Source organism: Symphodus melops (genome assembly GCF_947650265.1).
Source record: "Symphodus melops genome assembly, chromosome: 22".
Classification (NCBI taxonomy): domain Eukaryota; kingdom Metazoa; phylum Chordata; class Actinopteri; order Labriformes; family Labridae; genus Symphodus; species Symphodus melops.
Genome location: NC_136712.1, coordinates 1,534,359 through 1,550,752, shown reverse-complemented (window position 1 = coordinate 1,550,752; position 16,394 = coordinate 1,534,359). Strand labels below are relative to the sequence as shown.

General features: G+C 45.1%; 1 protein-coding gene across 3 annotated transcripts in view; it reads left to right on the top strand.

Annotated features, from left to right (window-relative positions):
• Positions 1 to 16,394, top strand: part of usp6nl (USP6 N-terminal like) — a 56,748-nt gene that overhangs the window by 24,852 nt on the left and 15,502 nt on the right. The window contains exons 1-5 of one of the 3 annotated variants that reach the window (XM_079335693.1): positions 2,374 to 2,642; positions 9,660 to 9,733; positions 13,156 to 13,235; positions 14,160 to 14,199; positions 14,503 to 14,583. In XM_079335693.1, the coding sequence (XP_079191819.1) occupies positions 2,594 to 2,642; positions 9,660 to 9,733; positions 13,156 to 13,235; positions 14,160 to 14,199; positions 14,503 to 14,583 (324 nt within the window). In that variant the 5' untranslated portion in view covers positions 2,374 to 2,593. Of the gene's footprint in view, positions 1 to 2,373; positions 2,643 to 9,659; positions 9,734 to 13,155; positions 13,236 to 14,159; positions 14,200 to 14,502; positions 14,584 to 16,394 lie in introns of those variants that run through there. The other 2 variants (XM_079335694.1, XM_079335695.1) reach the window with 2 other exon arrangements.

The window sequence follows — 16,394 nt, the reverse complement described above, 5'->3', positions numbered from 1 at the left end:
TGATAACACCTCCTTTATTCTCCTCCTCTCACAGAAGTGATAACACCTCCTTTATTCTCCTCCTCTCACAGAAGTGATAACACCTCCTTCATTCTCCTCCTCCTCACAGAAGTGATAACACCTCCTTCATTCTCCTCTTCATTCTCCTCCTCCTCTCACAGAAGTGATAACACCTCCTTCATTCTCCTCCTCCTCTCACAGAAGTGATAACACCTCCTTCATTCTCCTCCTCTCACAGAAGTGATAACACCTCCTTCTTTCTCCTCCTCCTCTCACAGAAGTGATAACACCTCCTTCATTCTCCTCTTCATTCTCCTCCTCCTCCTCACAGAAGTGATAACACCTCCTTCATTCTCCTCCTCCTCTCACAGAAGTGATAACACCTCCTTCATTCTCCTCCTCTCACAGAAGTCTTTAAGGAAGCGAGGATGCTGCAGGTTCTTTAAGGAAGCGAGGATGCTGCAGGTTCTTTAAGGAAGCGAGGATGCTGCAGGTTCTTTAAGGAAGCGAGGATGCTGCAGGTTCTTTAAGGAAGCGAGGATGCTGCAGGTGATGGCTCGTCTCCTGGGAGGAGCCGGCGTACCTGTATTTAGCTCTCTCATCTGAAGCCTCTTTGAACACTAAGATCTAATCATCTTCCTGTTTCGTCCACTGACAGACACTTTGTTATTGATTAATATTTTCCTGCTGGGACTGTGAGTTAGTGCTCTGCTCTCTCTCTCTCTCTCTCGCTCCTCGCTCGCTCGCTTGCTTCACTTCGGACGATGTTCTCATTGTTGTGAAATGTGTGTGTGCAGGTGTGAACGCTGTCAATCAAAGAAAGTCGGACTTTTCTTCCAGGGTTTAGCTACACAACAGAACATTCTTTTAATTTATTCACAGGAACATTCAGGTCAGAGGTTATTTTCTGTTTATCTGTTTGTTTGTTTTAAGGCTTTTCTTTTTTGTTTTGCCGGATGGTGCCAGGAAGCCCGCCCACTCACCAAACTGCCAGTTAGCATCTTAGATAAAGTGGTGAAGACGGGAAATGGAAAAGGGAGAGAAGTTCCATTCGTGGATAAACATCGGAGCCAGATTCTTCCAGGTTTGATATATCAGGAAGGTGACGGGATTCTCAACCTCTCTCCATCCTTGTCCTGAAGTCTGCTCTTTATTTTCCGACCGGTCGTGTCTCCTCCTTTTGACCCGGGTGGATTCACCACAGCTGTGAACGTTTTAATGCTGGAAAAATCTGGGAAAAGAAAACGAGCCCAGGATGGACTTTGTGCTTTTAGTCCTTCGACTCTCCAGAGTTCAAACTCATCAGTTTAAACTTGTGAGGGAGAGTCAGCTGCTGGCGTCCAAGATAAGCGCGCTTTCAGGAATGTTCAGTACACAAGTGAAGATAGCGGAGGAGGAAGCACGCCGCCCCCCTTCTCCCCCCCCAGAGATGAAGGCCCGTGGACTGAGTGGATCTGGGTGCTGGATCAGGGTCACTTTTAAAGGCTCACATAGAGACCAGGATTAAGTGGACTCCCAGAAATTGGAGCAGACGCCTGAAAGCAGCACGCCGCCCGCCGCCCCGCCCTCCCTCTCCTCTGTGCTGTGACCCCGGATCCAGCAGTGACAACAGCACTTTAGTCCCATCCGCCGAACACACAGATATTTCCTGTACTCACATGACACACACACACACACACACACACACACACACACGGCGGCCATCACATCGATATTATAATGACGTTTTAATGGAAACGGTTCATCATCAAACTGTCAGCGTCTGCCCGGTTCAGGTCCCTCCCCGTCCTCGCCCTCGCCACGTGTTCAGCAGAGTCTGTGGACGACGACTGATTGGTGACATTTTCACTTCCTCTCTCTCTCTCTCTCTCTCTCTCTCTCTCTCTCTCTCTCTCTCTCTCTCTCTCTCTCTCTCTCTCTCTCTCTCTCTCTCTCTCTCTCTCTCTCTCTCTCTCTCTCTCTCTCGAGGCTCGCATCACATCGTTACATATCAGCCAATCACAAGAGGTGTGTGTTTTGGGTTCTATTGGAGCCCAGTACTGACTCCTGGTCCTGGTTCTGCTCCTGGTTCTGGTCCTGGTGTAGGTTTGGAACAACTAGATCCAAATGGCTGCTGAAGTTTGTCCGTTTTCTTTCTAAAGAGACTCAACAAAGAGTCAGACACATTTTTATTTGAGTGACATTTGATAAACGCTCTCCTCTCCTCCTCAGCGGCTTTGAAACAGTCGCCGTCTCTGTCCGTCCTCGCTCTGAAGCCTTCAACAGAGCCCGTTGTTGTGTGCTGTTGTGTTTGGGCGGGATGGGGGGGGGGGGGGGGGGAATGTTGAGAGTGGGACTGACTCGCTCCTCGAGTCACATTTCTGTCTGTCTCTTTCTCCCCGTGTACGTCGACAAACAGCAGCATTGTGAACTCAGCCATCTGTGATCTCACTTCTCTCTGCCTCTCCTTCATACCTCCTCTCTCTCTCTCTCTCTGTGTGTGTGTGTGTGTGTGTGTCAGTCAGTGTGTAGCAGCGCTGCAGAAGTGACAGCGATGGGATGAGGTAGTTGAGGTTGTGTTTTAGTTTGCTGCATGTTGGCTGAAGTGTGACCGATGCGGACTAAAGCTCGCTCTGAGGATCTGCTGGATGGATTAAAAAGAGGTAAAGATCTGATCCAGTCAGGTTTGTTTACCTTTATACTTACTATCGAGTGATTCTTCTTTATGATCTGTTATGGTTTGTGTTGCTATGCCCTCTCTTCTGTTGGTTATCACAGTATAGTTTAAATTCATTTTGGCTCTAAAAGTCGATAAGTTCAGAAAGTTTTGAGGCTCGGATCGTGTCAAAGTCATCCACTAAAACGCTCGTTTTTATCCTCAGTAGGCTCATAAAGCAGTGTTACATCCTTCTAATGCTACCACACACATTGACCACAGAGGGAACGCTGCTCACTTTTTTTTTTTTTCATGGTTTTGTGGAAATGTGAATTATTTAGACGATTGTGTAAAAACAGGGCAACAAAAACTACAAAAATGGTTTCCCCAAAATGTGTGTTTACAATTTATAGATTTCTTAAATGATCCTCCAAATCACATTCAGGCTCAAAATCGTCCAGTATGTAGCGACCAGCGAGCCGAGGAAATGACCAATCCTTCTGAACCATGTTGAGCAAAATAGATGTTTTAATTTATCCATTTTTTTAGTATTATGTAATTTGAATTTGGAGGCCTGTGGCTCAGTGGTGGAGTCATAAAAAGTCTGGACAAGAAAAACCTCCAAACACACCAGAAGCTCCTCCGATTTAAAGGAGTCAGTACTCCTCACACTCACGGCCTTAATGACATCATTTCACCAAAGAGAAGAAGTGTTGTTGTGTTACTCGTCACACAAACACCGAGTGAGGTCACCCCACTTCACTATTATTACACCACAGTGACACTCTGCTTCCAAATATCACGCTCCACAATATGAATGGCAATTAGCACACAGATAATAACGTACGATGAATATCTCTGGTTGATGGTGCTACATGTTAGCATGAAGGTTTAGCGTAGCCTTATTATGAGGGGTGTTGATTACTAGTTGGACTTTCATGTCTGGTTGGTTGTTTCTGGGTCTCATGTTGGTCTGGTTGGTTGTTACTTGGTCTCATGTTGGTCTGGTTGGTTGTTACTTGGTCTCATGTTGGTCTGGTTGGTTGTTACTTGGTCTCATGTTGGTCTGGTTGGTTGTTACTTGGTCTCATGTTGGTCTGGTTGGTTGTTTCTGGGTCTCATGTTGGTCTGGTTGGTTGTTTCAGGGTCTCATGTTGGTCTGGTTGGTTGTTACTTGGTCTCATGTTGGTCTGGTTGGTTGTTTCTGGGTCTCATGTTGGTCTGGTTGGTTGTTTCTGGGTCTCATGTTGGTCTGGTTGGTTGTTACTTGGTCTCATGTTGGTCTGGTTGGTTGCTACTTGGTTTCATGTTGGTCTGGTTGGTTGTTACTTGGTCTCATGTTGGTCTGGTTGGTTGTTACTTGGTCTCATGTTGGTCTGGTTGGTTGTTACTTGGTCTCATGTTGGTCTGGTTGGTTGTTACTTGGTCTCATGTTGGTCTGGTTGGTTGTTACTTGGTCTCATGTTGGTCTGGTTGGTTGTTTCTGGGTCTCATGTTGGTCTGGTTGGTTGTTTCAGGGTCTCATGTTGGTCTGGTTGGTTGTTACTTGGTCTCATGTTGGTCTGGTTGGTTGTTTCTGGGTCTCATGTTGGTCTGGTTGGTTGTTTCTGGGTCTCATGTTGGTCTGGTTGGTTGTTACTTGGTCTCATGTTGGTCTGGTTGGTTGTTACTGGGTCTCATGTTGGTCTGGTTGGTTGTTACTTGGTCTCATGTTGGTCTGGTTGGTTGTTTCTGGGTCTCATGTTGGTCTGGTTGGTTGTTACTGGGTCTCATGTTGGTCTGGTTGGTTGTTACTTGGTGTCATGTTGGTCTGGTTGGTTGTTACTGGGTCTCATGTTGGTCTGGTTGGTTGTTTCAGGGTCTCATGTTGGTCTGGTTGGTTGTTACTTGGTCTCATGTTGGTCTGGTTGGTTGTTACTTGGTCTCATGTTGGTCTGGTTGGTTGTTTCTGGGTCTCATGTTGGTCTGGTTGGTTGTTTCTGGGTCTCATGTTGGTCTGGTTGGTTGTTTCTGGGTCTCATGTTGGTCTGGTTGGTTGCTACTTGGTTTCATGTTGGTCTGGTTGGTTGTTACTTGGTCTCATGTTGGTCTGGTTGGTTGTTACTGGGTCTCATGTTGGTCTGGTTGGTTGCTACTTGGTCTCATGTTGGTCTGGTTGGTTGTTACTTGGTCTCATGTTGGTCTGGTTGGTTGTTACTTGGTCTCATGTTGGTCTGGTTGGTTGTTACTTGGTCTCATGTTGGTCTGGTTGGTTGTTACTGGGTCTCATGTTGGTCTGGTTGGTTGTTTCAGGGTCTCATGTTGGTCTGGTTGGTTGTTACTTGGTCTCATGTTGGTCTGGTTGGTTGTTTCAGGGTCTCATGTTGGTCTGGTTGGTTGTTACTGGGTCTCATGTTGGTCTGGTTGGTTGTTACTGGGTCTCATGTTGGTCTGGTTGGTTGTTACTTGGTCTCATGTTGGTCTGGTTGGTTGTTACTTGGTCTCATGTTGGTCTGGTTGGTTGTTACTTGGTGTCATGTTGGTCTGGTTGGTTGTTTCTGGGTCTCATGTTGGTCTGGTTGGTTGTTTCTGGGTCTCATGTTGGTCTGGTTGGTTGTTACTGGGTCTCATGTTGGTCTGGTTGGTTGTTACTTGGTCTCATGTTGGTCTGGTTGGTTGTTACTGGGTCTCATGTTGGTCTGGTTGGTTGCTACTTGGTCTCATGTTGGTCTGGTTGGTTGTTACTTGGTCTCATGTTGGTCTGGTTGGTTGTTACTTGGTCTCATGTTGGTCTGGTTGGTTGCTACTTGGTCTCATGTTGGTCTGGTTGGTTGCTACTGGGTCTCATGTTGGTCTGGTTGGTTGCTACTTGGTCTCATGTTGGTCTGGTTGGTTGCTACTGGGTCTCATGTTGGTCTGGTTGGTTGCTACTTGGTCTCATGTTGGTCTGGTTGGTTGTTACTGGGTCTCATGTTGGTCTGGTTGGTTGTTACTGGGTCTCATGTTGGTCTGGTTGGTTGTTACTTGGTCTCATGTTGGTCTGGTTGGTTGTTACTTGGTCTCATGTTGTCATCTTGATGTTTATACAGAAGAGAGATGATTGTTTGGGGAGCTCAGTAATGACACTTATTAGCGCAGTGTGAAGTGGCTGCAGCTGCCTATCCCTCGTTTGCTGTGATGAGAGTGACATCATTTTCTTTTTGTGATTGTCATCATGCTGTCTGAATGATTATTACTGCCAGTGTTTTAGGAACTCATTATTGCTTTATTGGTCTCTATTAAGATGACTTAAAGTCGATCCCGCTGCAGAAACCCATCAACCTCTGCACTATTATTACTGTTGTTGTTGTTTATAATTAGAAATAAACAGAAACCATCCATTAGAGAGCAAGACGTGTAAAAATATGTGTTTGTAGCAGAGAGCTGAACATAAAAGAACAAAGGTGCTCATTACAGCAGCGTGGAGAGGCTGCAGGAGAGCAGAGGAAACGGAGAGAGCCGTGATTATAGTCCTGGTGTTGTTCGCTGTCAGCGGAGTCATTTACAGCGACAATAATGAGGAACAAACACACACCAACAAAACACTTCCAGTCACGTTCTGCGGCTGCCTGTAGAAATATGGTTTATTGTCAGACACTCGTTGTTTTTCTCTTCTCCCTGCAAAGATCGACGGCTCTTTGAAGCCGAAGTGTAGATTCAGTTGTTGCAGTAAAATAAATGAAGCAACAAAAAAGGAAGTATGCCATCTTTTGCTGTTTTGCATATTTATAAGACAGAACTTGTTATAGTCCAGGTCACACTTATCCATCGTCTTTCATCTTGTCCTCTTCCTCTGATCGGCATTCACCAATCCTGACTTGTCGTGAAGTGTTTTTGACCATCATCTGTTGCCGGGCGATCTGCCGAGAGAGAGCGGAGAATCAAAAGTTATTCTTTTGATGTCACTCTTTTGGAAAATTACCATAGAAATGGAACTATAGCTGCAGCTGTTTTCACCCTAATCGATCTCTCTTGATTCATAAAAAAGTAAAATCATGCTGAGAAATGCAAAACACAAATCCTCGTTTTGATGCCTTCGAGTGGCTTCTTTTGTCCCTCCGGTTTGTTGCAGCTGGACGTTGCAAATATTTCAACATTTTTAAAACAGATGGTACCAGAACAAGCGGCTAGCTTAGCTTAGCTTCAGAGCAAGTAGAAGGGGATGTGAATGAAAGGTTAGGACGGATGTAAATTTGATCAGCGGGAGAATTTAAATTGGTTTTGTTGGATGGTTGAGATCTTGCAAATGATCAAATGGTGAAATAAGATCACTTCCCTTTAGTGCGACCTGTAGTCAGTGTACGATATTAAAGGATTAAATTTAAATGTATTATGAAAGACACGACAGGTTACTTGACTCCCGCTCTGCTTTCACACCTTTCTTTTCTCACCTTTGTCAACATCTGTCATTAACACAGTTTTCAATGTGTAATCACAGGTTTTCAGCGGAGTGAGAAAAAGTGAAGCACGGAGATCACAGTTTGATATTAAAGCTGTCGGATCAAATCAAAGACAATGTGCCGCCTCCGACCTGAACAAAAAGAAAAAAACAAACAAACGAGCTGCAGGAGGAAGTTACACTGGACTTCCTGAATCCTCGATGCCCCCTCCCGATGGTTCTCATGCTGTGCCCTCGGCGCTGACAGTAAAAAGTCCCACGTGACCTGAATGCAGCATGAGAAGCAGGACTGAAGGGCAGAGCGAGGGGGGGGGGGGTGGCTGGGACGGGTCCAGCTGGCCGGGCGGGTGACGTTCAGGGACATTTTCATCACAGCAGGACGAGGACAGAAAGCTGGAGCGACATCGGCCTCCCGGCTGGCGAGTGGCAGCTCAAAGACGGAGGGAGGGGGTTAAAGGTCAGCTCAGTCGGGGGTCTATAACCTTGTAATGATGGTAAGCAGGATGACAAGGAGAGAAGGGATCTTTGAAAGGATTATTCCGAGCACAGATCAGCTGTGTGCTTGTTCTTCTTTTGTCGGTTTATCCACGTTCTGGTCACTTCCTGTTCGGTTGACCATTTCAACACAAGTTCACGCACATTTACATCTCAGTCGAGTTTGATTCCATCAAAGTTAAGCGAGTGTCCCATTAATCCAGTTTACTGCCATTAATTAACTTTTGTGTCCGGCGAGCTCCAGTCCTCTCGCAGGTCACATTGTGATGTTGAACATATTTTAAGAGTCAATAAAAATCAAACGCTCTGTAAACCTCAAACCCAAGGGGGTCTCCTGTAAACTCAGTGAACCCTTCTACAAGTCCGACGAGAGCTCCTCGGCCACAAATAAAAAACACGTACACACGCTCGCCATCGCGGTCACAGATGCCAGTGTGATCCTCGGAGCGTAAAAAGGGTCTAATTGCATTTAGCTTAAGTCGGCCCGCTGTGGAATACTAATGTGTCTGTAAGGGGCTCCGAATTAACCATAAGCTGCGGTGCAAAGAAAAGGCCGAATCCCATTTCCTAATTCCTCTCCAGCTCACCATGGGAACCGCAGGGCCTCCTGGGGAGGAATTCCCGGCAGGAAAAAAAAAAAACAGTTTTACTGTATTTATTTACTCGGTGCAGACAGTCGGCCGTGTTGTGCAGCGTCCTCTCTCTCCCGCTGTGTGCAGCCCCACAGCAGCATGCCTTTCACTGACACTCACCGTCCTGTCATAAAAAACGCCAGCCGGCTCAATGAGGAGCGCGTTTGTTCAGAGCAAGTTGGAATTCCTGTCAAGCCGTTCCCCCGCCCCCCCCCCCCCAGAGACCCGGAGAGGAAGTCAGAGGATGACTGGACTGGAGTCAAATAGTTTCTGTGAAGGGTTCAAAAAAAAAAACTGACAAGAAGGAGAGAAGTGTCAGTGTTGCAAAGCATGCTGGGATGTTGGAGGTCAGAAGAAGAGGCTGCAGATGAAAGAAAAGGTCGGAGTTAAGAGGGAGCGTCGGAAGGGTCCGGGACTCTTCACTTTAAAGATAATAATCCCACCAGGATCCACCGTCAGTGCTTAAAGGCACGATTCAACATCCGCCTTCATTACGACGTGTCGAACACAACATTCAACGTGTGTGTGTGTGTGTGTGTGTGTGTGTGTGTGCCAGCTTTGTTAAAACACATCCGATGTTTGGCGCCTCTCCTGCTCGGCTGAAACAGGAAGTGCTTGCCTGTGCGTGCGTGCGTGCGTGCGTGCGTGTGTGTGTGTGCTACAGATTTGCACGTTGTGAGAAAGTGACAATGGTGGCGTGGAGAAGTGAGAGGTGTTCGTGTTTCATCCCCGGCGGCGGCGACACTGAACGTGCAGGAAGCAGCGTGAGAGAAAAGAGCTCCTCCTCATCAGCTCTCCACAAACTTTGTACATTTCCACTCAGGATCGTCTTCAACATGTCTGGGTTCAGTAGGTTTGGACTCATGGTGATGACATCAGCAGAACGCTCTCAGGGTCAGGACTGTCTGTGTAATCAGTTATTATTGGTGTTATCTCGAGGCCGGGCGTCAGGGACGTCGGGTGGTATCACCTCGCGATGGTAGTTTGTCCGCCATCTTGGTTTCTCTGCAGAGAGGAAACACCATATTTGGACGACAGAGATTGGGAAAAGGGCGTTTGGGTTTTCTGCAGCCTCAGCCTGGAATCTGTCGCAGAATGAATCTTAAATCAAAGACCTGGAAGCAGAGTCTCCAGGACGCCGATGGTTTTAACTCGGATCTGACTCATAGACATTCCCATTATAATGTCAAATCTTTGGTATTGTTGTATCTCCTCTCCCTTTGTGTGTTTTTCTGCCTCTATCGGCCAGGTCTCCTTTGAAAAAAACAAGTGGCAGGATAACCAGTAACTCCAGATGATCTGGGCTGTTTATGCATGCAAGACTGACTTGTGGAGTCTTCAGCTCTTCTTGTCTTTCTGTAAAACCTTGAAAACTTCGTTTTGCTTTCAGCTCGTTGAAAACAAAAAAAAACACGTCTTACTGTTATTCTAGAAACTTGTTGACGCTGGTTTCTCTCTCTCTCCTTTTGTCTCCCTCCAGCGTCTGACACCGATCAGGATGCGGCGGTGAAACTCAACCAAGAGCGAGCGGAGATCGTCGCCAAATATGACAAGGTAACAGCTCCGTCCGTCCAGCCGCCGCTGAACCGACTTCACAGCAACACTTCCTCACAGCGTGGAGGGGACGCCTCCGTAAATCACGGCCTCATTGCCCCGTGAAACACAACAATAACAGTCGGACCGCTCCGTGTTTCAAACCTTTTTATGAATTGAGCAAAGCTGTGATTACGAAACACGAGTCGGATCCCACCGGCAGCCGGAGCTCATTAACCGCCAATAAAAATGAACACACGAGTTATGCATATAGAAGCCATCTGACGCTGCACACTGCGTGCACGTTTAGAGGACTGAAAGTCAAATGTGTGAGAGCGGCAGTGAAGCGAGCTTTATGATGTCACGTGCAGCGAGTGATTTCATTGGATGAATTCCAGATGTGACAGTTTAATTACCGACCACATACATAGATAGATAGATAGATAGATGGATGGATGGATGGATGGATGGATGGATGGATGGATGGATGGATGGATGGATAGATAGATAGATAGATAGATACATAGATAGATAGATAGATAGATAGATAGATAGATAGATAGATAGATAGATAGATAGATAGATAGATAGATAGATGCACTCTGTCATTCTTTTCTTAAAGGAGCGTTCCTTCAACTCGACATAAAGACCGAAAAAGTTCTGTCTCGAGTCGCGGTTTAAAATCGACTCCACGAGTCAACGTGTGACCCCGACCACGTCTCCGTGCATGAGCTCAAACTCGTTAGTTTGTACCTAAAGCTGTGTCATTATTCGGGTGTGTATGTGACTTCCTGTGCTTCTCCAGCCAGCCTCTAGTGGACACTGGAAGAACTGCAGGATTTTTTACACTTCAGCCTCGGCTTCGTAAAGTGACTTCAAAGTGTAGCTGTGATTTCCTCCTTTGAGTATCTGTGCTGAGCCACACCGGACAGTAACTCTCCACAGTGTTTCAGATTTGTGTGTGTGTGTGTGTGTGTGTGTGTGCTCGCAGTGTGTGTCCTCTCACCATTTCACAGCCCGGCGGTATCAGTCGGACCAGCCCACCACGCTCCGTTTGTAAATCACTCTTTTTAATTTAGTCCAGCAGGCTGCATAATCAGGCGTCCTCATTACGAGTGAAGAGAGCGTGGAGAGGGGAGATGATGGAGGCGTGTTTGTGTGTCTGTGTGCGTTCGAGTGTTTCAGACGCACAATGAGGTCCAATCAGCGCTTACATCAACGTCATTGTCCCTGCAGGGGAGGGCGGCAGTTTAATGGAGTCAGTTATCACGACGACCACACACACACACACACACACACACACACACACCTCTCGTCCTCGCTCATCAGCCAGTTGATATTGAACATGATTTGTTCTCTTTGCTGAAAAGAGAAGAAATCTTCGACTTGTGCTTCCCTCACGTCTGAGTGTGTTTTCACGTCTGCTGAACAAACGCCGCTGATGACGAGATCCGGAGAGACGATATGTGAATAACAAACGGATTCAGTTTGACGATATCACACTAAAAGTCTCCTCATAAACATATCGTAAAAAAAATGTGTAGACTCCGAGAGGAAATATTTGGTGTTGAATAATATGCAACATCCTGCAGTTCCTCAAGTGTCCACTAGAGGCCGGCTGCAGAAGCACAGGAAGTCACATACACACCCATTAAAAAAAAAAAAGTTGTTTACATCAGACGTGAACACGTTTACAGTCTGGTTAAAAACACGATTGAGCCCGAGTGTGAGCGCTCCTTTAAGATGAAACCTCTCCTGATAAGAACGAGAATCTATCATCTGTTTATATATTCTGCAAGAGCTTCATTTTCTTAATCAAACACAAAAAGGTTTCAGTCTCTAAACAAATGGAGATCATTGTTCAAACGATCTGTTCACGCTTTGATTAACTGAATTACACACACTCGTGATGCTCTGTGTGTGAAATATGCCGATCGTTCAGCATAATGAGGCATAAATTAGCATCTCATTAAAAAAGGACTTGAGATCTGCTCTGTGTGCAAATAACACTAACAAGACTCAGAACGACTCGTTGGTGAGCAGTCACTCAAGAACTCTGTAAGCACACGCCATGGTGCTTTTATGTTCAGAGGCCGAATCCCTGCACGCTATTGGTTATGAGCTGTGTCTGACCACGCCCCCTCTCTGGAAGGGCTCGGGTGTACTCGCTGCTTTCCCGCTCCATGTCCTATTGTTTACGGTGAGAAGGCAGACTCAGAGGGCAGAACAAACACCTAGCTGTGGGAGTGTCACCCACCTGGGGGGGAGGGGCTACTGCCCTTTGTGATGTCATAAAGGGAAAATCTCCAAACGGCCTGTTTGAACACACATTTTCTTTTTTTTCTCAAACACTCTTCCTCCCTTTGATAATCTCCTCTTCCTCCTGTCCTTCACACACACGCACACACACACACACACACACTCCTATTGTGGGTTTTCTATTTCATCAGTCCATGATGGTGAATTAAGTGGAGACTTTTTTTTTTTTTTTTTTTTGGAGTCAGACGGTGACGCAGGTGGGCGTCTGGCTGCTCATTTCACACCTGTTAGATGCTGCCACACACACACACACACACACACACACACACACACACACATAAACACACTCACTTTCCCAAGGGAGACGGGGTCGGGGCTACGCTTGTAATCTAGCAGCCAATCAAAACATGATCCTCTGCCCCTGAAGAACGTGGGTGGCATGAAACACGGAGCTCGATCAGAAGACTTTGTTTGGTTATTTTTCATAAAAAACGAACCGCACAGCCTCAGATCATTATTTTATAAAATGTTCAGTTTTCTGTTTTTTTCTCATGATGAACTGGTTTGTTGTTTTCGCGGTCAAATGTACAAAAAGTCTAAAGAAGTCTCCTGAAGCTGGTCACGCTGCTGAAGGAAGGAAGGAAGGATGGATGGATGGAATGAAGTATAGATGTATGGAAGGGAGGGAGGAAGCAAGGAAGGAAAGGATGAAACAAAGGGAAGATAGGATGTATGGAAGGAAGGACAGAAGGATGGATGGACGGAAAATAGGATGGTAGGATGGTAGGAAGGAAGGAAGGAAGGAAGGAAGCAAGGATGGATGGATGGAAAATAGGATGGTAGGAAGGAAGGAAGGAAGCAAGGATGGATGGATGGAAAATAGGATGGTAGGAAGGAAGGAAGGAAGCAAGGATGGATGGATGGAAAATAGGATGGTAGGAAGGAAGGAAGGAAGCAAGGATGGATGGATGGACAGTTTATTATTTAAAATCTGAATAAAATGTAGAACAAAAATAACAACTGAAGTTTACAACACAAACATGTCAGTGTCCTTAATAGATAATAGATTTAATAAAGAACGTGACTGAGTGTCGTATGTGAAGACGCGAGAGGAGAGTGATAAATGTCTCTTTATCCGAAGTAAAGACTGAACGGTCCACATGGTGTGTCTCTTCTTGTTTCAGGGTAAAGAGGCCACCGTGGAGCCCTGGGAGGACACCAACTTCCACCTGTACAAACTCATCGACCGCTTCGGCTTCGTCCAGTAAGAACGCTCACTTTTCTAAACAAACCTCAGAGTCTGTGATTATTCCTGATTCTTTAATGAATGACCTCCACAGTCCAGCTCGAACTCGAGCACCTCACTGAAGGGAAAAAAATGAGAGGCTGCTTTAACGGCGAGTGTCTGTGGCCGGGAGCGTTGGCGAGCCTCTTAAACAGCCCCTGTGTGTGTGTGTGTGTGTGTGTTATATTTAGGCTGCCACATGCAGCCAGGAAACAGGCCGGTTAGCCACAATCACAGGGCAGCAGTGGTGTGATGGAGTGGTACGATCCACGGCGAGCGGCGGAGGTTGAAACCTCGGGGTAACGTGATGCTTTCAGACAGGGACAGAGGCAGCCTGAGGTCAAGGTCGCTAACCGCGCAGAAAAAGAAGAAGAAGAAGAAGAAGCCCAGAGATGATGCTGGACTGAGCGCCCCAGTTTCAGCCCATTGTTGGGATAATAAGCATGCAGACGCACAGGGACTGCAGTCAGGACTCCACAGACACGTGATCAAATGTGACTTCAGCAGAAAATCAAACATGGAGGACGATGGCGTTCTGTCTGAGACATTGTAAAGTCACGCGTGTTGTTGCTGCTCTTCTTCTTCAATCTCAGTTGTCAATATGTAAATGTCTGAGGTACAGGTTTATAAAAGTCAGTTTGACTGGTGCGAGTCGATGGAAGTGAAACCTGATTTTTTTCCCCCTCTAAAGTTGTCTCAAAGAAAACACAAGAAGAAACCGAACGGACGAATGTCTGCTGTGTTATTTCCTGTTTGTTTGAGTGCTGACATGTTTGATGTTCCTGTCAGAGAAAGAGAGAGAGAGAGAGAGAGAGAGAGAGAGAGCTGACCAGAGCATCACTCAGGGCTTTATTTACTATGTGTTTTTTATGGATCGTTTCCTTCTCTGTCTCCTCTCCTCAGTGAGAAGGAACTTCCATCCTACGACTCGTTGGAGGCAAAGGTGAGATACTTCCTCTCTACTCTTTCACGCCTGTGTCTGTGTCATGGTTTGTTTTCATCCACTGGTTGGAATTGATCGTCTTTCAAAATGTGTAAAAAAGGTCCTCTCAGTTAAAACAACAAAAAACAAAAGTGAAAGTGGTTCAAATAATCCAGATTCCAAAGCAGAGACGACTTATTCCTGCTTTGGGCGCTTCTCTCGAGATGTCAGGCAGCTCTGACAGAAGAAGACGAAGAAAATCCAGCTGCAGAGAGAGAAAGAGAAAAAAAAGTTCTTAATGTGTCACTTCCTGTTTCCTCTCAGCAAAAACACATGGAGGTGGAGCGGACGAGCAAGTGGCTGAAGATGCTGAAGAGCTGGGACAAATACAAGAACAGTGAGAAGGTAAGGTCACCACGGCTTCATCACAGGAGTGTACACGGCTGTTTATTTACTCGGTGACTCCAGAAATGGAAAAAAAAAACAAAGAAAAAAAAAACATCAAGAAGATGCAGAACCAACGCAGACACACTGATGAGAATATTAAAGTACAACACAAATAAATTGGTGGGTATCATCAGGGAGGTATCAGTGAGGGCAGCTCTTCATCTGAACCTGTTCAAAGTCAAGGTTGTGTGTGTCGGCTCTTTGAAATGTGACATCCTCTGGTTGTCTGGCACTCAGTCAGACTCAGCGTCGTCGTTGTTTGAAAGAAATGTGAAACAGTGAAGGACACCGCGCGGCGTTTAGTCCATCACTTCTCTCTCTCTCTCTCTCTCTCTCTTTTTTCTGCTCGTCTTTTCTTCTTTGAACCTGCAGCTTATTTTTTCTCCGTTCTTTCCCTCGCCGTCAGTCAGCAGAGCGCCGTCAGCTCAGAGACAAACGGGTCACGCTTGATTCGTCTCTTGTTTTCGTTTCCTCACATCCAGCTGCTGAGAACATTTAGCCTGCAGGAGGAGAGAACAACCAAGCGAGCAGATGTAAAGATGTTTTGTTTTTTTTCCCTCCCTCCCTCCTTGGGCCTCATGTGGAGAATTTGGCTCAAGGTTGTTGTTTTTATTTTTTTCAGACTTACAATAATAATATCCGACCGTCTGACACCTTGAAGAGCTTTCACATGCTCCTTAAAGACGAAATCAAAGATGTGCTCCTCTTCTTGACAAACAGAGGCGTCTGAAATCACAACGCGTCCCAGTTAAATGAAGCCGATTCTGCTTTTCATAACTAATAAAAACAGAGCTGTAATGAAGCTCTGCATCATCACACCCTCAGATGGTCATTGATTGTTGTTCCAGTTCACTGTTGCCAAATCCTCAGTAAAGAAGCTATTGGCTGTCATAAAAATCCCTATAAGTTGCTTCACGGACGCTGTACAAGAGACATAGTGTTGTAGGAGAGACAAAAATGTAGTAAAAAAAACAACAAACTACATACATTCATTGTAAAAAAAAAAAAGTCATACATACATTGACCGTAAAAATAATATATATATATATATATATATATATATATATATATATATATATATATATAACAATATACATCCATTGTAAAAGAAAAACGACATACATACATTCATTGCGTGACTTTTTTTTACAATGAATGTATGTATGTTGTTTTTTAGAATTGATGTATGTAGTTTTATTACAATGGATGTATTTTTTTTTCTATAAATGCATGTCGTTTTTTACAATGGATGTTTCTATGTTGTTTATTTACAATGTATGTATATCTTTATTTCGATGACCCTTGTTTTTTTTTACGATGACTGTCCAGATGTCATTTTTTGATGTATGTCGTTGTTTTTGTGTCGTTTTTTTACGATGGATGTTTGTATGTCATTTTTTTCACGATGGATATATGTATGTCCATTTTACAATGGATGTTTGTATGTCGTTTTTTACAATGGATGTTTGAATGTTGTTTTTTCTACGATGAATGTATGTATGTCAGGTTATTTTTACGATGGATGTTTGTCATATAGACATCCATTGTAAAAAATGACATACATCTATCGTAAAAAAACGACATACATACAGCCATAAAAAACAAGCCATAGAACATCCATTGTAAAAAATGACATACAAGCATCCATCGTAACGATAACCTGACATACATACATTCATCGTCGAAAAAACGACATACATACCCATGTCGAAAAATTTACAAAAACGACATACATACCTATGTCGAAAAAATAAAAAAAATGACATACA